Here is a 20,757-nt window from a genome sequence, read left to right as displayed (position 1 = left end):
AAGTAGGTAGCACCTTACTATTCAATCTGCTCCAGTGATGTCAGAGAGATTTATCATGTGGATGGGACTAGTCAAGGTATACTAAGATTGATTATGGATGTCATGACTGGGTACTTGATAATGAGCTGCAAACAAGCTCTGAATCCATTACTCTTAAGAGAATTTTTGAATGTGATCATCGGTAATATTTGCTATAAAGTGAAAGCCATCTTTCAAATATGTCAAGTTTCAGAGAATGGCTAAATCCTGAATCATTGCTAAATCAAATTCCATATAAAGTTAAGAGAATTTGTCCAGAGTTAGAACCTTCTCCAGGCTGAGCAGCCCCAACTCTCTCAGCTTTTTCTCACAGGAGAGGTGCTCCATCTCTCTGATCATCTTTGTGCCCTCCTCTGGGCTCATCCCAGCAGGTCCCTGTCCTTGCTGTGCTGGGCCCCAGAGCTGATGCAGCTGCAGGTGGGCTCTGAGCAGAGCAGAGGGGCAGGATCCCCTCCCTGCCCTGCTGCCCAGGGGCTCTGGGTGCAGCCCAGGACACCTTTGGCTCTCTGGGCTGGGAGTGCCATGGCTGGGGCATGCCCAGCTCTCACCCACAGCACCCCAAGTCCTTCTGGGCAGGGCTGCTCTGGATCTGCTCATCCCCAGCCTGTGCTGGTACCAGGGGCTGTCCTGCCCCAGGAGCAGCCCCAGCACTTGGCTTTGTTGAATTTCCTGAGGTTCCCATGGGCCCCTTCTCAAACTCATCCAGGTCCCTCACATCACACAAGCAATAGTGTTGTGGAATTTTCAGCATGTTTCTCTACATCAAGGTATTTCCTCAGCTCTAAGAGAGAGATTTACCTACTAATATGATTGTAAAATCCCAGCCACATGCAACTTGTTTTACACAAAAGCCAGACAGGGCAGTGCACAAAGTAAAACGCAGCACATCCTCTGTGTGATTCAGTCCCAGCTGCCCATCTTTGTTGTGGCCACAGACAAAGAGTTGTCCTGCACCTGGAAGAAAAAAAAAAAAAACAAACAAGTTGTGTTCCACTTCACAGACTAAAAAGAAACCTACTTCTGTGAGATCCTGTGACAAACAAGGACAGTGATTATGTGTCACTTCAGGCACTGCAATCAAGTAAAACTTAAGAGAAACAGTTGTTTCTGATGCATCAGAAATATCTCTGAATAACTACAGCTGTGGAGAGCTGGGTCTGTCAAGGGACACAATCCATAAGGTGAGACAGACACCTCTCACACCAAGATGCTTTTTTTATCATGTTCACATCTGTCTGTATTTCTTCTTTACATAATTAGCTGTGGCATACAGCACAACCTTTCAAGGGCCAGATGTTATGTCCTGGTCCTTTCCTTACCACTTCTTAATATTGAATAACCTCTGACTCCTCCTTCCCACCCCCCATCCTCAATACAGAAAATCTGGCATCTTTGTATGAAAGAAACAGCTGAAGAAACAGTCCTCACACAGCCACGAAGTAACCACTCAATATATGAGCAACAATTCCCTCATTTCCCCAAATACTGAGTTAGCTGGGAGGACCGGAAGCTGTTTTACAACTAAGGATTGTACTTGTTCAGAAACAGCAGCCACAGAGAGGTGGCAGCACTGAACCAAGAGGGAAACACACACCAAAAAAAAAAAAGTGATTAAAAGCCAAACACCCCGTGCAAGAGCAGTGTTTTTACCAGTGATAACTGCAGAATGTCCCCCTCCTCCAGCAATGCTTGCAATGTCTTGACACTTGCAGGAAACATCGTCCAGGGCCTGAGGAACCAGCACATCCTCTTTATGACCAAGACCAAGTTGTCCATAGCTGTTTGCACCCTTCAAATGCACACAGAAAAATAACACATTTTTTTAAAAGTTAACAAAAGAAGCACACATATGCTCCCAGGGACAAACAAGCATATTTGGGATATGCCACGGGTTAGCCTGCTCCTAAAAATCCCCTGATATGACATGGGATTCTCAGGATTACAGACCAGGACGGTCCTAGCTTTGCTGTCATTAAGGGTGTCTGTGCAGCCCCAGTATTTCAAAAAGCATACTGGAATACAGCCTGTTAAAACTTCAGCTGCAGACTCACAGTTTATAAGGAGGAAAACCTTTCTATCAGGATGACTACCACACCTTTATTTTAATACCAATGATTCCCACTCATAACTAAGGTCTTATTCATGCCACTGCTTTCTGCCAGGCTACCTCCAAAATGAGAACAGAAAGACCTCTTTTTGGAACCTAAATGAGTAAATCAGAAACACTAACTAAACTAAACATTAACTAAACTCATTAACTAAACATTTTAAATGAAAGAAGTCCAAATGAAAATATACCAATTACAGAGAGTATAAATATATAGGTACAAAACCCACCGTGGAAAGCAGCAATTGTCAACATGGTAGCAAGTCAGGGAATTTCTTAGTCAATTTCAGCTCCATATCCAACAATTCAACCTTCATTCACAAAAAAAGGGAATACCATCACCTTCCCCACCCCACACACTGCAGCAACAGCAACGCTCCAAACCCACAATGCTCACAACTGGTAATCCCCAGCAAATCCTATCCCTACCTCACCTGTGCACCCACCTGCTCTCAATTTATCCTCCCCCGAAAGATGCAGCACCTGGTGAATGTTAAACGGCCGCATTCAGCAATAACCACTTTGTACCTACAGAAACACCGACACTTCACACAGAACCACCGGGCTGCTGTTATTCAATAATAACCACTTTGTACCTACAGAAACCATACAATAACTATTTTGTACCTACAGAAACACCAGCAGTTCACACAGAAGCACCAGGCTGCCCGGCCAGCCCAGAGCCGGCAGGTGGGGAGATATCAGGAGCGGAGCTGCACGGGCATACCAAGCGTTCCCTCACAGCCACTGCCGGTGATACGCGCTTTAGAGCGTGATACTACTTAACAGGAGCAATTCTTCTAAAGGATGTCTCACAATCTCCCGTTTCAGCCTGTAACTGGCCATGAATTTACAAGCCTTCAAAGCCAGGCGAGCCGCAGAAGGAGCCGAGGGGCTGGGAGCCACAGGACAGGCATCCCAACGCCAGCCTCACTCCAGCCGGCCCCGGCCCCGCGGGGCAAATGGGGCTGGGCAGCGTGAGGGAAGCCCCGGCACGGCCCCACACGGCTGTGCCCGCCAGGTGACACCGCGGCGTTGCGTCCCTGCGGAGCGGGCACACCGCGGCCCCGCAGCATCCCGGCAGGGCGAGCAGCGCCCCGCCACCCTCCCGCCCCCCCGGGCCGTGCCGAGGGCCCACTCACCCAGGCGAGCAGCCGGGGCTCCATGGGACGGGGCCGGCGGCTGCCGGCGCTTCCCGCCGCCCGCGGGCCGGGCAGGAAGGGGCGGGCGCGGGGCGGGATCACGGGCGGGCAGTGCCCGAACCGCGCCGGGAAACGCCAGGCCTGAGCGAGCGGTTCGTGTTTGCCGGGAAAATCCACAAATGCCAGAGGTTTGTGTCCAAAACAGGAGACAGAGGAGTCCCGCAACTTTATGCGAATAGAGGGAAGAGAGTCCACTGGGGAATGCACCTGTGGAATTTTCCTCTCTCGGTTTCAGAGCACGCACCCTCATTTTATCCCAATTCCCGGCCACATGTTGCCCTGTTCCTTGCCCCATTGGCCGCGGCGCTATGAAGGCACAGCCTTCCCGAACCGCCTACCACATATCCCACCCTGAACCTGCTGTTTTACCCCAAAATTCAGAAGCTGGGGCTTGTGCAGACCCATGTCTGTGTTAGGAGCCGAGCTGCCTGGCCTCCAAAAAACACCCGCTGCCCAAAGTCGCTAGAAACATTGGTGCCCATTTCATTGGCGTTAACACCCACACCTTCACCCAGCAAATTGTTAGTAAAGACATGAGCTTTCCTGCTGTGCTTATTGCTACGGTGCCGAAGTAAAGGACCTTGGTGGTTCTGATAATTATCACAACTCCTTTATTTCGTTGACATTTAATCCTCCATAATGGTTTAAAGTACTTAAATTACCATGGTTTCAGCGAAGGTTTGGGGGGGGGCGAAGCCAAACACACACGTTGTTAGTGCCGTGGAAGTGCATCGTCTCGGTATTATGTCTAGCAGTTTACTTTTTCTTTTGCTACACAAAGGCAAATAAAGATACAACTGCTGGTTTTACAAAGTACTTGAAAGTAGGTGCTACTTTAACAAGTTTAAGAACTCCTACTTGAAACGTACACATAGCTCAGACAAGGCTGGAAGTAACACCTATGTATATTTCAACAACATCATAAATGCAGTGTGGTTAAAACTGTAGCTGAATATTAACTGTTATCACAGAAGCAGACAAAACAGATCCTCCCTTACTACTCAATTAGAGGAAGGTTTCTTCTTTAGAAAGACAAAGTTCCTAAGCCTATTTTTAAATTAAGTGCAATGTAAGCCATAAATGTTGTAGACCATAATTCTACATCTTAAATGCTCTTTAAAACAATGTTATAGTGGGTTAATAGCCACAGAAAAATCTATATAGTCTTGATTTAAACAGTGAGTATCCTTGGAAAGGTTGGCCTGGCAATTGCTTATGGAGCAGAGGTGTCCAACTAGAAAGCATATGACACTCAAGGTAATTTTCAAGCACAGAGGTTTCATGAAAGTCCTTTCAAGTTCTCAAAATCCTAGACCACCGTCTCCAGTGTATTCAAGATTTCAGATCATTCTTCCAGCACATTTTCTGGATTTCCTGATAAGATCTATGTATGACAAAAAACAGTGCCTAGGGTGCTGTTAAATACACCCTGCGCATCACAGATCCCCCCCTCGAATGTCTCACATCCTACACACATGTCCATGCCAGAACAGGGGTGGCAGAAGCGTTGCCCAGCTCTGCAAGGTGCTTGGAACTGTGGGACCCTTGACCCAGGCAATTTGCTACTGTGCAATGCAGACAATTCAGCAGGACACTACTTCCCTACACTTCTAAAGTGCTCTTTGGGATCAGGTATGCTTTACACTACACGGTGGTTTCTTGCCTTAAAAACCACAGAATTCCTATGAAATGCTTGGGCCTTTCAGTTATAATTTGATAGACAGGGAATGAAGGTGTTCAGGTCAGATAATGAAGAAACTAAATGTATATTTGTGTAGCTTGTGCAGGTCAAAAAAGTGACTGAGCAATCAACAAGATATTTATTTTTACATAAAGTACACTGGTCTATGAGCTTTGGGTGTTTTTTTTTAAACTTTGATGTTATTTTAGAGCAAATTAAGCTATTTTGAATATGAAGCTGCAGTTTGGAAATGGTTTTGGGCTTTATTCTAAATCAATGCTTGATGGCTTGCTGTATTTTTTTGCTAAAGTAATTCAATCAGGAAAAAGGCAAATGGTATCTCTGTAAGGAAAGGACTTCCCTCAGGTGCAATATCAAGGACAGCAAAAAAAATCCTGACTCTAAGCCAATATCAAATCACTTAAAATAAACATAATTAGGATTTCATGCAACAGCTGTATCTCTCCTTATACTAGAAGCATGCCAAACATTGCATTTGCAACTCTTTGTGGCAAGAATAATCCCTTTGAAAGCAAGATTTGACCCCTGCCTTTTATCGTGTAGAACCTCCAGCTATTTGTGTCCTGATGCCTGCATTGTAATCATTCAAGTCTCAAACTTAGTAGCACAGTCTTTGAAACACTGAATTACCACAGCTTCTACATTGCCAAGTGTTCAGCACCACACAGTCAGTATCATAGACTGCTGGAGTCAGGAATTGAATTCTCTCTGGGGTGAATTACTCCATTTTTGCCTCATAAGCCACCTCCTGCAGCATCTGATCCCAGCCCTGATCCACAGACCACACTTTTTCTCCAGTCTAACAATTTCTCCATTCCCCTACAAGCTTCTAAAAGGCAACTCTGGACCTTTTTTGCCTAAGGGGGTTGGAGGAATGCATTTATGTGAGGAAATTTACAGACAGCAACAAGATAAAACTGTTATATTCTTATGGGCCATTCACTCTTCATGTGCAAAGGAGCGAGTTCTGCATGCAACACGTTATATGCCTAGAAAGAAATCAGTGGGGGAAGGGAAGGATTGGCTTGCAGCCCAGGGCTGGCAGGGTGTTAAACTTCCAGCTGCTTGCCCATCTTGCTGAGGGCATCGCTGACAATGTCCAGCTCGTGGCGCAGCTCGTTCACCACGCTGGCGATGCTCTTCGTGTCCTTCAGGACCTGCACGCTCTGAGTGTAGGGGTTGTACTTCACCCCAAAGGGACGCTTGATGGTTTTTGCAAACTCTCTATTCAGGTTAAAAAAAAAAAAAAAAAAAAAAAAGAGAGAAAAGATAAAAACAGTGTGTTATACCCCAAAGAGGGTTATAAACAAGACATAAACCACAAATGCATTCTCTGTATGCAGCCAGTATCAATACCCACTTTTCTAAAGTATTTTAAAATAGTCCTAATTGTTATATACCTCCCACCCAGTACCTGAAAGACCAAGAAAATACTAACTAAAACTCCTTTACTGTGAAAAATAGTTACAAAACTGTGATAAGACTAAAAGGGTTTCGTGCTGCTACAGAGAGAAAAAACCAAATCTGCTTTTATAAAAAGAAGGGGGGTGGGAAGGGGGAGCAGAATCAGTACCTCATCTTTTCCTTTGCTTCTTCAAAACTTTCAGAAACAAAGTAAACCTCCTGGAAAGTTGTAATGATACATTCTTGCTTGCAGGTGACCTTTGGATCAAAAGGTTTGACTTTGGCGCTGTCAGAGAGTGAGTGCTGGTGAAGGGTTACCATGGGTCAGAGGAGCATCACCATCCAAAGAATCCAGGAGGAAGATGACATGTGATAAAGTGAATAAAAAGGATTATGTGAGATGATTTTAATGCATCTCATCTTGAAATTTTTATCTGCAGATGAACAGTGATTAAAGCCTAACAAACTGAATTATTCTAAACAGTCATATTCTGCCAGTTTGGGTGAGGAAAGGGACTCCACAGACACGAGGCGTGTGTATAAATGAGCAATATTTTCAGAATCTGGTTAAACCAACAAAGCTTTGATCTGAAAATAGTTACCTGGGCTGTAACATCAAGAAATTGTACTTCATAAAAAGCAGAGGGAAACAGTGGCAATGGTAATGAGGCACAAAGAAAAGAGGCAAGCAAGCAGTAGCCATTCTTACCTTGAGCTCGCTAATGGAAGAGAGCAAGCCAGCCCCGTAAACTCGTAGCTGCCCCTCTTGCTTGCACAAGCCAAACTCTACCGTGAAGAAGTAGCACTGAAACACAGAAGGAAGTAAAACAACTCAGTCTTAACCAAAGATGGTGTGGTGAACTAGATGGGAGTGTTTCTATTTGTAGGTAGCATCAAATATTTGCAAATATCAGAGAGTTATCACTCAGTTATCCTGAGACATTTAAAGAGGAGGAAAGCCAGGATGGCAGGATGAAGAACCACAGGATGGCATGCTTCTCATAAGAAAGGTGGATGTTACAGATCACCCAGCTGGGCTGGAAGATGCTAATGCCAGTGCAAACATTGAGGTGTAAATCTGTTTTGAGAAATACTGACATGAAATCACAGCCTCAGCTTAAAACAATCACTGGGTAGAGCAGATGTCAGGTGAGTGAGAACAGCCCGCTGCAGTTTGTTTCTCATTTGCTTAGTGTGCTGTAAAATTAAAGACATTCTGTTTGCTGAATTTCAGGATTTCTGCTGCTATACAGGAAGGAACACTGTTTTCATAGATGGTTTATTTCTGCTCCCACTGAAGGTAGTACAAGTTTTACACATGACATGGAAAAAGAAATTTTTAAAATCAGCAAGCTAGTTCTTGCATAACTGGCACAGATTATTTTTCATCAAAATCTACTTTTAATCTTAAAATACTCCTGCCAAGGCATCCAGAGACTGATATCCAGAAAATTAGTTTATATTATTTTAATTTCTTGACTGAAAAGTATCTAATGCTAGCACTCAACACATTCAATACCATATAATTTCAGTTCATTCTACACATTAAAGAAATAGAACTTTCAAATCATTGAATCATGTTCCCAGAAGAAAGAAGACTTTGTCTGAAAGAGATAGACCATAAAATTTCAGTCTGCAAAAAGTAATTTACCACTAGAAGCTGAACCATTACTTGACAGTGGAGTGAAGAAAAATGCCAATCATATCAACTTTAAAGTGGTTTTTTTTTCCTAGCATGGAAAATTTTTTCATGCTTTACAATCCAGAGACCAGTGAAACACAAAGATCTAGCAGCTGGTGTGGCTAACGTTGACATGAACCTCCAAATTTATTCAATGGCATGGGATCAGCTTAGTGAAGCACAAAGGTTTTGATGGAATCCCCAGGCGTTCAAACACTCACTGTTGCCAGTTTTTGGACAGCCTCATCTGATGCCCCAAGTGATGCAAGACCAATTTCCTGGGAGAACTGAGCAAAACTGGGTTCAGCCAAAAGAGGGACATGGCCTAGGAGCTCATGGCAGGTATCACTGGAAAAAGAAACAAAACAAGAAATCTCCTGATTTGTCTTTGTGGCAAAGTGAAAAAGCAGCACCACTGAACAGATACAATGTCTTGCATTAAACTTTAAACTTAAACACTAAAAGCATTGCCCATTTCTCTGAAAGCAACTGAGCAGATCATACCAACCCTATATAAAGTGCATAAAATCAGATTTTCAAATGAAGGTGCCTAAAATTAAGGTCTGAGCTCCCCATTTGTAGGGCAGCCAGATATTAAACTAACTGCACACAGTGATATCACTAAGAGATCTCCAATAGCAAGCTGCACTTTTGAAAATACTGCACTTAGGAAGGTGGCAATTCAGCATGCTGCAAATTCATTACATTCAGCATGAAGGCTGAGTCTTCAGCACCTTAAAAATAAGTTTTATGCTGGTGTTCTTGAGCTTTTAAGTAACTTGGCTCTGGGCAGGTCAGATTCAAAACTCTTTCACAAATTCTAGCGCAAGATTAAATGACTCACGGCTCTGGTGTGTAGAGAGGGTCCGAGCTGTGTCTGACATATTGAGTGCAGTGGAAAACTCGGAATGCCAGTCCTGCCAAGAAGTCTCTGGGTGACAGATATCCAGCCACGGGGCGAATGGTGAAGCCTGTGCGCTCTGAAAGTGACCAGAGAAGCTGTATGTTAGTTTAGCTCAGGATGCACAGCATTGTCAGCTTTCCTGCTGGGGCTGAGGTGACAGACACAACTCTACCTTGGCTCAAAAGCATGTGAGAAAATGAGGCACAATTAGAAAAATTAGGCGTAGGCTTGAGTCTGAGAAACATTTTTTTAAATGGCCCTATCTCTGTGCGAATGGATTTCCTAGGATGCCATACCTAGATTCAACAATACAGCCAGGTATCTCCTTAGCCAATCCTAACAATCTTTTCAGACACTGCCCCTCAAGTGTCACTGCCTGCATTGAAGACAAATACATTAAAACACAGATGGCCAAAAGGCCTCTTAGAGGACCAGAATGAATACAATACAATGAATACAAGCCAAGAATGTTTCCTTGTGCCCACAAAATGGTGGGATTTGCAATGGACCTCAGTTTATTTTGAAACCCAGAAAATTGTAGGAAACCAGCAGATTACCTTTCAGGAAGCGAGACACATCTTCCAGCTGGGGAATATTGTCTTCCCTGTACCCACAGTGTTTGGTGAGGAGGGGCAGGTTTTTCAGGTACTCTCTGCAGGCATAAGTTGGGTAAAGATTGTTCAGCTCTCGGTACACAGTCCCCCAAGTCTTGATCTCCTCCTCAGTGAACTCAATCTTGGGAATTGGGTCACCACTGCAAGGAGAAGAGGAAGAAAGGACACTCCTTAGAAAATGGCTAATAAGAGGTGACTAATTTACCTACTACTAGTATTTAATACCTGTATGACTGTGACACCTGCCATTAGACTCTATCAAATACAGTGAGATCTGGTATATGTCCTGGAAAGCTTTTAGTCTGAGGACTTGCCTTTTTTTCACTTTAACCAGTCGTCAGGAATCTTGGCATTGATCTCACTTAAAGCATTGGTTCTGTAAACAGTTTCTTAATTGTTTAATGCCAAGAGTAAGGTTTAAAATACCTACACTATCTCTTCACAGCTTCAGGAGCTGATAACACATCCTTTTCCATGTTGGATTTCTAAGTCTGAAATTATTTTCCATTACCCTTTTAATTTGTTTTAAGAAAGGAGATTTTCCTAAAATAACAACACATAGTGTGACAGCAGCTAAATATACACATCAGGTAAAAATTATGTTTCTGTGCAGAGGAGACCAGTGCCTGTCTGAGCATATTAATTTTAGTCCTTCTTTCCTATTTAGTCCTCAGGACCTTGGATAAAGTGGATTATGGCAAGGCCAGTATTACACTGCATTTCCAGTGTCAGCCAGGGAACTGGCATGGAAAATGCTTTCCCAAGGGAATCTCTGTCAACAACAGGTTAACAGTAATCAGCTTGGGACTGTGGTAACCAGTTGCACTAAACACACAGTGCAATAGAACTCTAAATACAGACCTTTCTAGGTCACTTTCAGTTGAGGAACTTGACACCAAAATTCAATCAGGTCACATGAAAATCACGTTTAGAAAGAATTTACACCTCTGGGTTATGAATCTCTTACTGCTTTAAGAGCTCCACCCCCTGCCAAGAAGCATCTCTAAAGACAGAAGCTCTTAGAATTTCTTTTCACAGAAAACTTCTTATCTACACATCACACATGCTAGTTTGAACCAGGAAAGAAAATTCAAGTATTAACATTTGCTCAGAAAGTTTACTCTCAGTGGTCACTGGGCAGTACATTGGGATTTGCCTCCCCTCCCTCTCCTTTGCAGAGCATCTGGCCAAGCCGCACAGCCTCAGACTGACCAGGGCTGCCTCGATCTACCTTCTCATCTTGCCTCACATCTCCCTTCCCTTCGCCTCCTTGGCTCTGATCCCTGAGCTCAGCCTGCATGTCTCAGCCTGGTCTGAGCCCAGGAAGGTGAGCTCCTCCCAGCCCACTCTGCTGTTATTTCAAAGCACCCAGAAGGCTTCTTCTGGAAGAATTCGAGCTTACTGTTTGTAGTTCATAGCCAGGTCTGCAAAATACTTTCGCCTCTTGCGATAAACATTGTCTTTGAAACCCTGGTGGGGAGAAAGGAAAACACAGTTCAATGAGTTTCCAAGCCATAATAAATAAATCAATCAATTTAAAACAGAACACTTGACATTTCTGCAATTGGGGAATAGAAAAGTATGATGTGTAAGAGTGAAAGGAGAGAGCAGGAAACTCATAGCTGAAGTCTGATATGTTTAATAGATGTGAACTGAGCAAATACTCCGAAATAGGAATCAGCTGATTTATAATACTATATATTTTGTAGAGAAGGATTCATTTTAGTTGTATCAGTATTTATACAAAGTTTGTTACATGCACGATTATTCAAAATTACAGAACAAATTGCCCATTTTCACTGCCCAAATACCAGTTTGGTTTCTCCAGTAAGGAAGAAAGAAAGAAGAGGAAGAAAGCCTGCCTCAAAATAACTTTCTTTTAGCTTCTTTAATGTGTATGTGACCACTCAAGGCCCAGACCTGGAGTCCTTGCATGAGTAAGCCCTGCAGAAAAGCACAGGAACTGAATTCAGTCAGTCTTCCCTGAGCAAAGAAAGAGACACGAAATCCCCAAGAGAAGGTGCTCAGACCTCCAGAGACACATTGAGAGAGAGGAAAGGGAGGAGGAAAAGCTGCAATTTTTTAGGTCAGCTCCATGAATTGTTTCCAGCTATGGACTGGGTGTAGGAAGGGAAAAGTACTTACGGGATGGTCGGCATCCAAGTCAGAGCCGTACATCAGCACCCGGTTTGCACACTTATCCAAGTCTGAGATCTTCTTCGGAAACCAGGGAACGTTCTCCATGCCTGGGGAAGGCATGGGATCCACAGGGTTATTAATAACACCCAGCACACCGAGGGAGGAAGCGCTGTTTCCAAGGATGGCCACGGCGGTTACAGCTCACTCCGTAAATTAAAGGGGATGAATAAGACAAGGGAGGCCTCTGCCTATCTGGCACCAGCCTCCAGCTCACACTTCCTCCTCAGTCACTGCCACAGGCTGCCTGCAGAGCACAGCCAGCCCCAGAGCCTCTGGGAAGGACAGCCAGCCTGGGTTTCTCTGCTGCAGTTAGAGTGGCATCCAGAGGATCCCATGGAAACAAGGTCTCCCTGTGTACAGCTGCTGGCAATCTTGTAGGGCACAAAGGGTGCAAAGGAGAACAGAAGGGATTTGTCTGTGGTCCCTGGGCAGAGTGGGAGCAGGTTAGAGCCCTCTCATCATATTTTACTGACCATGGGAAATGGATGTTTCCCTATGGTTATGTACATGGGAAGCACCTAGCTTTGCCTTGAGGGTATGAGGGAGAGGACGAACAGGAGGCCCTGCTGCCTGAGACAGGAGCATCATTACAGTTTTGCTACCAACTACTTTGGGGTTATTTTTGCCCTAAGAGAGTTTTTTGCCAAGCCCTTGGCAGACCAGTTAATACACTGTTTTTCTGCCTCAATGCTCTTCAGTTTACTTAAAAAGGTCAGGAGACTGTTTAGATTGAATTTCCCCTTACTTAGGGCTAAAGAAAGCCATTTTATCCAAGAACTCCAGATCTCTCCTTCCCAAGCACAATGACTGAAAAATACATGGGACCATTTTCCTGCTGCCCTGAACTTTGGGCATCTCTTTAATTGAAAGTAAAGGTGAAAACACAACAGGTATTATCTAAAAGTAAAGGGCACCTCTGTTGTACTAATATAAGGAGGCCAGTTATGATTAAAAGTGGGTAAAAAAGACAGCAAAATCAAGAACTAAATGAGGAAATTGCAGAATCCATCCTGCGCTCTCCCCAGTGTCTGAACTGAACTGGGACCTGTCAGTATCACACCTCTGCCATCGTAGTGTACTGGAGCCCTGCACTCAGACTTTGCCCACAGGCCAGCCTGCTTTGGCCTGCACAGCTCCTACTGGTGCCAGCTGGGCTGTGCTGGGAAGGGACAGGAGCACAGAGAGCAGACACACAACTTGTAACAGCCTGACACAGCCTGAACTCCCAGGTTCAGGCCAGACTACACTCACACATAGCACAGAAACAGGTACCTGGCAGCAGGTGCCTGAAGACACAGCACAAGTGCAGGTGTGGACAACCATAAAAAGATTTCAAACCAGCACATCTGGAAATGCATTTTCATCTGCACTGCCTTTTGTACCTACCATCTTCCTGGACACTGAAATGCTCTGTGGGGCTCACAGAGACGATGTTGACGTGGGATTTCAGGAGCTGGAAAATCTCGTTCAGCTGTTCCCTGTTACTGTCACAGTCCACGAAGATCTCAAACTCCGAATTTCGTCTCTTGGACTTCCGTGACTCAATGTGTACCAGATTTACATGCTTCTCCTGTTTAGTAAGAAGCAATGTTCTCAAAGAGATAGGCTAAAAACAATTGACTAAAAAGTTAAAATAGCTTTTCAAATTAATATGCTACTGCCATGAACTATTCACCACCTCTGTGAAGCTATTTTAGTTAATTGGATCTCTTGATAGCAATTTGCTTATTGGAGGGGGACGAAGGTTTGATTTTCTATTCAGAAGAAAATGAAAGCAAACCTGTGTTCTTTCAGTTTTTTTTACATTCAGGAAGCACATAAAGACACAGTCAGGAAGTTTGAATTCATGGACCTTTTTCTTTTATGCTTCCCGTAGGAAGCTGATTAGCCAAATTCACCAAAATGCCAATCAAGTCACCATATAATTATCTCACAAGCAAGCAAGGCATTTAAAAGCAGTAGTTTTCAGGGCATTAGTTTAACTTTTCTTTAATCTGAAGAATTATTTAATCATGTGTTTTATATTAGGAACATTGAGAAAACCCCAGGCTAAAGCACGCAGAGCCACACTCCAGAGCACAGTGGCACTGCACATATTCCTCACTCAGCACCTGCCCAGCAGCTGTGCAAGTGCAGCTCCTCTGCCACCTCCAGTCTGCCTGGGCAGCGTGGCAAGGGCAAAATCAACACCCCAAGTGTCTACCTGCCATCAGACCTGCCATTCAGACCACCTCTTATTCCCAGCAAAATCATTGAGTGCCAATCCTCTTGTCATGAGGGGAAAGGACAAACTTCTCTCAGTGTATAGTCTGTGCAGGTAAGAGTTTTAGCCAGCCATCATCTAATTTCTGAGGCACACATTTGCCTTTGTGGGTAATTTTGGGTGCCAGATGGGAGCAGGTTAAGAATCACATCCTTAATAAACGGATGTAATCAATTCTTGTGTGCTCTAAAACTACCCTTACAATTTAAAAATGGAGAGCTGCTGTGATGATCATAAGATTACAGAATACATACCTGAAAGAGTTTTAATGCTTTCACAAGTCCTCCAACTTCATTCTTCAAGGAAAAAATTATGGCTGTCCTTCCTCTTTCAGATGCATGGTCTTCATTCTCTTTGTTATCTTCAATCATCATGTAAGCTGACTTATTTAACTAGATGCAAACAAAGAAAAAAGTTTGTTTGAATGAGTAGAAGTGCAAAAAGTGTAAGTTTTTACATTTCAGAGTGTCTTGGGTAATGCTGTGCTTGGATCAACGACAAAAGGAAAATTATGAATTCAAATATTAGGAAATAACAGGAATAAAGTTAGCCACCACAGACAGAATTTGTGAGAGACTGAAATACCAAGATATCTTTTTTTTAGTTGAATGATTTTATGGACATCTTTATTCATTCCCTAGGATGCAGAAAATGTTTTCAGTGTATAGTTTATAATTAGCATTGCCACTGGGAGGAAGAGGAGCAATAAGATGTCAGCAGAGATAGTACATTGAACAAAAACACTTGTTAGCAAGTTCAGTGAACACTGGCAAAGAGAATAATCCAAATCCCGCAGGACACAGGTAGGAAAAGATGAATCAGGATTCAGTAGATCAGAACTGAAAATCACTCTCTTGTTACATAACTGTAATACACTGTTTTCAGAGGGCAAGGAGACAAACCTAAGGAGGTAAAATGTTTTGCCGACCAGAATGTTGGCTATAGAGACATTCCCTCTCTGATCAACCACAGCCCAGCTGCTTCATCTGCCATGTCCCTTAATTCATGTGTCAGACCCTTGGCACAGTCACCCAAATCACACACTGAAAATTCAGACACCCCACACTGTCAGACCGTGTGGTTTTGTGCCTCACTAGTGAACATACTCCTGGCTGTGTGGAACTCAGCAGCTATCACAGATCATATTCTTAGCTACCTGTAGCCAGGCCATAAAAAGAGATAATACTGAAACAGTAAAGAATAAGGAAAATACAAAGTAAAGAAAAAACACAAGGCTTATGAGCAGAGGCTATCCCTCATATGTCTTCAAACCTTGCAAAAACGAAAGAATAAAAGGAGAGGTTTCTGAATGAGTCAGCAAGAAAGAGGAGAGGAACAATGAAGGCACAATATTGCTATTTGGAATTATTTTTTTGATCTGACACAACTTTAAAGATATCACTATCTTGAGACATTTTCAGAAATGAAAAGAGCAAAATAAAAATGCAAACAACATGCACCAGTTCCTTTGATTCCCTTATACAGTCTCTCCAACTTTAACGATGTAATGAAAATATTTGGATTTCTGACTGGGTTCCCACTTCGAATGAGTTGCCACAATATGATGAGCCTGGACAACAGAGTCAGACCATCACGCTGTTTCTGATCCACCAAAGTCAATGAACTCCATCAGCTTGAGTCCTGACACCAAATGTTCTGCTGGAAATTGGCAAGCCCAGTCAGGGTTCAGCTGAACAGCCTGCAGGTTTCCCAGCTCACTCCAGTGTCAGATCACTGTTACAAGAGCCAGGAACAGGCACTGAGCACAGGCACTTCAAATAGAAAATAAAAAGCTGCAAACACCACGATTACATACAGGTCACGGGCTGTTTTCTGAAGTGCAGAGAGCCATTTGTGTGAGCCAAATCCTGTTCAGATGGGGCTGCTGTAGGAGAAGCAAAGAAGTCTCCACTACAAGTAGTTAGGTGGTGGTCTTTGAAGGCAATAAATGCAGGGCTGGTTTATAGAAGAAGCTAATATGCAGCATGTTGGCTTGACTCCACATCTAGGATCATTGACTTCAGCCTGGATCAGCCTTTTTGAGATTTGGAGCAGTTGCAGGCAGTGTTATGAGGTGCACAGCCGGGACAGACTACCTGCACCAAAAACTAATGCTCTTCTTTTGTGCTTTGCTGCTGCAACTTACACTGTGTCTAGGATCAGGTGACAGCATCTATGAAGTTATATGTTTAAGAGATCAATGAAGAAAATCAACAAAACATAAAATGTTCTTATATCAAGCTCTAGAAATGACCTCTAACTTAGGAATTATAAGTTGGAAAAGAGAAATTGTGATGCTTACAATGCCAAATGCACACCATATACATATTTAACCCTACACCAAAGCTCACCTTTTGCTTTAATTAAAAAATGAAGACAATCACCCAATGCAGCAACCATTTGGGTGCAAGGCAACAGGAGAAAAGGTAACACAGAAACAATTCCTCTCCTCCTGTGGCTGCACTTCACTTATATTTTAACCTTATATTTTAACCTGATATTTTTATCAGTAACTCAGCAACCCAGCTCTAGTAAAATCTGAAACTTTTCCTTTGCATGGTAACACATTTGAACTTTTTGGAGGGTGAAGGGGGAGTTAATATTGCACTGATGTTTTTTATTAGTGATGCAAATCTTTAACTGATTTTCCACCAGCCTGACTCAGTCTTGATGAAAATAGACAAACACAGGGATATTCTAAGCCCTTTATTTATGTAGACAGTTAGGTGCTGTTCAGTTAAAGATTTCACTTTTTAGGACCCATAGCAATTATCTTTCCTTTCTCCCTCTCCCCAAAGGATGTTCACAGAGAGAAAGATATATAAGGGAGCATATTTTGTGCTTTAATTCTTCATATTAATGGATAATCAGGATTTTAAATTATCCAAACATATTTGCCTTAAAAAAATCTCATTTCAATTCATAAATTGAAGATGAAAAATTATTTTCAAAATGTTTTATACTGATTTGCATTAATCACAATTAATAAAAAGTGACAGTGGGGATTTTATATTCTCTTCCCTTTAAGTAGCTGCTTACTTTGTTGCTGTCCTTTTGACACACTTCTAGGGAAGGGTGAATACACGATATTAGGAGTGACCACAACTAGATATCACATCTCATTTTCCAGCTACACCAAAGTTCTTCCTAAGATTTAGCTCTCAGACACCAAAGCAAAAGCTGTGCTGAGCAGCTTATTTGGCTTCCAGGTATCTGAGGGATACAGCAAAGCAATGTTTTTGTAAAACTTTACTGTCAGCATTCTTGTCTTCACAAGGAATTTTACAAACTTTGTCAACTGCACAGTATCAGTAACTGCAGCCAGTGCTGCTTCTATCTGATCTCTGATGCACTAAGCAAATTCCCACTATAATGGAGAATATTATAAATAAAAGGAGTTCTTCTGAGCTATGTCACACCCTCGGTCTCTTAAGCAATGGTACACCAAAAGTTGCTTTTGCTCTACCTTAATTTCATATGCTCACATTTACACTTTGAGATTTTTTTTCCCTCTTTTATCCCAAAACAGCAGCTCCATCCCAATCCCAGCGGCACCGAACGCTGCCACCGACGCCAGAGGAGCCGCACCCCAGGTCTCCAATTTCTGCTCTCCAAGTAACCGGGGCCAGAAAGCTCCCGAGTTTCCGAGAACTGCAACAGCGAAGCGCCCGAGCTGTGACTCCACAGAAACGGCGTTTACTCCGCAAGCCGGGACTGACCCCGAGGCCGGGCAGCGAGGATCCCACCCCGCACTCCCCGTGCCCATTCTGCTCCTCTCACCTGTGCCCAGCCTATTCGCCTCACCTGTGTGCATCCTGCACTCCCCGTACCCATCCTGCTCTCCTCACCTGTGCCCATCCCGCTCCCCCCGAGCCCATCCTGTTCGCCTCATCTATGTTCATCCCGCACTCCCCGTGCCCATCCTGCTCCCCTCGCCTGTGCCCATCCCGCACTCCCCGTTCCCATCCCGCTCCTCACCTGTGCCCATCCCGCACTCCCCGTGCCTATCCCGCACTCCCGAGCCCGCCCCGCTCCTCACCTGTGCCCATCCCGCACTCCCCGTGCCCATCCCGCTCCTCACCTGCCTGCCGGGGTCCCGCGGGCTCGGCGCCGCCTCCAGGGATCCGGCGCGGCGCGGCGCGGCGTGCATGGCCGGGCAGGCTCAGGGAAGGGCCCGGCCCCGCCGGCTTTATGCAGGGCCGAGAGCCGCCCCCCAGCGAGGGGAGGGATGCGGGGAGGCGGGGGAGGCGCTGCCCGGCCCGGCTGGGAAAGGGGCGCCTTGGGCCCCTCCACGATGCTGACCCGGTTTGCAGAGCAGCGATGCTCGGGCACAGCCAGCACCCGCTCCCCGTCACTGCAGCCGGAAAAACCCGCACAAGGAGAAGCTCTTCGCCTCCTGAGTTACCTGGACAGGGTCACCCAAGAGGGGTCACAGGACACTGACTTTGTGCGGGTGACTCTAGGGGTTCTGCAGGTAACATAAATTCACACACCACGGGGCTGAGGGCAGCGAGCATTTGGGTGAGGGAGTCCTCCTCCACCGTGTCCACACAGACGCTTCCAAACACTTGTGCACTCTCTGTAAAATGCTCTGTACACTGCCTGTGGGGAAGGGAAGGCAAACTGCATCAGAAATGAGAGGTGGTGAGGGCTGAGCCTGTAGCAGAGCGGCTCTGAGCAAAGGGGCCGCTGAGGCTACAGGAGACTCAGCAACATCCTAAATTCTCAACAGCACATAGTGCAGGCTGTAGTCCCAAAGTCCCAAACACGGTGGGCAGATGTATTGAGATCTTCACTAAAAACAGCAGTGCATTTCTGCTGTGAAAATAAATTGCAGCGTATTCCATCTTTTCTCAAAACCTCCTGTGCATACAGGAAGAGTAACTACTTTTTTATTAGCAGAAAACTACATCTTTTGATATCATTTATGTTGTCATTTATTTTCTGCATATATCTAGGTGTGTTTATAGTATAAAAACTCATGGTTTTTTGACTCCAGTCCTCACTGTCTCATCTCAACTTGGCAACATTAAGATAAAGGGACTTTGGTCCACAGCAGGAGAAGCCAAATGTTCCCCGGGAACAATCTCTTGGAGGTGTTAGGAGTCTCTTGGGGAGGAGAGATTGATTATTTTCTATTTGAGCTGTCCAAAACCAAAGACTCTGATCCTTTTTATATGGTTTATTTAAACAAACCTTTCAAAGAAATGCTCAAAATCAGCAGCAGCTAGTTTCACTTGAATATAATCAAGTGTCTGGAAAAATCCCCGTGCCCATTCCCCGTATCTCTGTCTTCAGTGCCTATAAAGGTTTTGAGGATTTTTTCAGCTAGATCCCTTAGACACTGGTGTAACACACCTGGTAAATCATATTGATAAAGCAAATATAGAGGGTGACACCTAACCCAGGCAGGCACAGTCACACTTGCACCAACATCTGCGATGATGATATCAGAGTCTTCCTTCTACCTAGAAGGATTGAACTTCAAACAATCCTGTTTCTAGCTGGAAACAGTGACCAGCTCAGCCCTTCAGAAACAGCACAGCTGAACAGGATGACATAGCTGGAAAAACCCTTTTTTTCCCAGTTTGCTAATGGCACATATTTCATCACCAGATGCTTCAATTTTCCCTGCATAAAGAAAATGCAGTATTTATCAATATATGTATTATCTCTACAACAGGCATTTCACTTCCTTCCTGAAGAATAAATCTCCCCACCAAATGAGCTGACTCAGAGAGCAAACAGTTTGTAGGATCTTTACCCAGACCCCTAAGTGTGTGAGAGCCTGGTGTTAATGACAAATGTGTAAACATGGGCACAGTAAGACACTTATGATAGAATATGACTAATCTGTCAATTTTCCCTAGCTCAAATGAAGCAATAAGAATGGAGGACCCATGGGTAGCCTGACCTATAACTGCTGAAACAATGGGAATGAGGTCAGGAATGGCCAAGGAAATTTAACCTAATATGAAATGTATTGGTTGCATAACGAGATAACTGGGGTGCCCAGGGTTTTGGGGAGCAGATTAAAGCTGATTCACTGGTTTGGTAAGAAGTGCTTGTTCACCACAGCCAATGCCCCCCGGTCTGAAAGGGCAGAAGCACAAAGCATGAACAGACTCGATTACAGCCTGTTTCCACTGGGTGCTCACTGGAGCTTGCTCTGCTCCTCTCCACACTGGGTCTCCAGCTCCTAGGAATCTGTGGATGGCTAAATAGGAGAACTACTTAAAAGGTTTCAGTCAAAAGCCAAATCTTCACAGTTCTGTAGTTGCAGGGCTTTGGAAGACCCTCACTCTGTCACTAGCACAGCTGCTGCTTTGTGTTTTCACACAGAGAGAAAAATTTCTACCTTTTCTTAAAAACTGGTAGCATATTCTACCATTTGAGAATGGTGGCTTGGGCCCCTATCCACAGAAAAGAGCAGTATGGCACAGCAGTCAGGTATGGAGACAACACAAACAGGGCAGCAAAATGCACAGGAACCACCCTGCTCATCCTGGCAGGAGTGGCACAAGCAAACACTGACCCAGAAAAGGTCTGAAATGGGACCTTGTTGGTCTGCAGGAGCACCAAGGCAAAAAGAGGCCAAAAGTTTTCAGTGGGATGTCAGAAATCTACACAGACCCTGAGGTG

At 44.3% G+C, this 20,757-nt stretch overlaps 2 protein-coding genes across 9 annotated transcripts in view; both read right to left on the bottom strand.

Annotated features, from left to right (window-relative positions):
• Window positions 1-3,362, bottom strand: part of SERGEF (secretion regulating guanine nucleotide exchange factor) — a 141,807-nt gene extending 138,445 nt beyond the window's left edge. For all 7 annotated transcript variants that reach the window (XR_009114561.1, XR_009114563.1, XR_009114562.1 and 4 more), the window contains exons 1-3: window positions 3,289-3,362; window positions 1,690-1,828; window positions 838-993 (exon numbers count right to left, since the gene is read on the bottom strand). Coding sequence is in view for 2 of the 7 variants with exons in the window: in XM_058025764.1 (XP_057881747.1) it covers window positions 838-993; window positions 1,690-1,828; window positions 3,289-3,312 (319 nt within the window). In the remaining 5 variants the exon portion in view is untranslated. The remainder of the gene's footprint in view (window positions 1-837; window positions 994-1,689; window positions 1,829-3,288) is intronic.
• A 574-nt stretch (window positions 3,363-3,936) lies between these two features.
• Window positions 3,937-18,265, bottom strand: TPH1 (tryptophan hydroxylase 1). Of its 2 annotated transcripts, XM_058026215.1 has the most exons (11): window positions 18,197-18,265; window positions 14,370-14,507; window positions 13,239-13,422; window positions 11,799-11,899; window positions 11,056-11,123; window positions 9,597-9,793; window positions 8,980-9,115; window positions 8,357-8,483; window positions 7,164-7,259; window positions 6,624-6,757; window positions 3,937-6,274 (listed from the first exon to the last, which is right to left on the bottom strand). In XM_058026215.1, the coding sequence occupies exons 1-11, from the start codon at window positions 18,263-18,265 to the stop codon at window positions 6,100-6,102; spliced, it is 1,425 nt and encodes a 474-aa protein (XP_057882198.1). In that variant the 3' UTR covers window positions 3,937-6,099. The 2 variants fall into 2 exon arrangements, with proteins under 2 accessions (XP_057882198.1, XP_057882199.1); XM_058026216.1 differs by lacking the exon at window positions 6,624-6,757 and having other exon boundaries at window positions 18,197-18,264.
• Between the last annotated feature and the right edge of the window lie 2,492 nt (window positions 18,266-20,757).

This window comes from Melospiza georgiana, chromosome 6 (assembly GCF_028018845.1).
Source record: "Melospiza georgiana isolate bMelGeo1 chromosome 6, bMelGeo1.pri, whole genome shotgun sequence".
Classification (NCBI taxonomy): Eukaryota; Metazoa; Chordata; class Aves; order Passeriformes; family Passerellidae; genus Melospiza; species Melospiza georgiana.
This window is presented reverse-complemented; position numbering and strand designations above follow the sequence as displayed.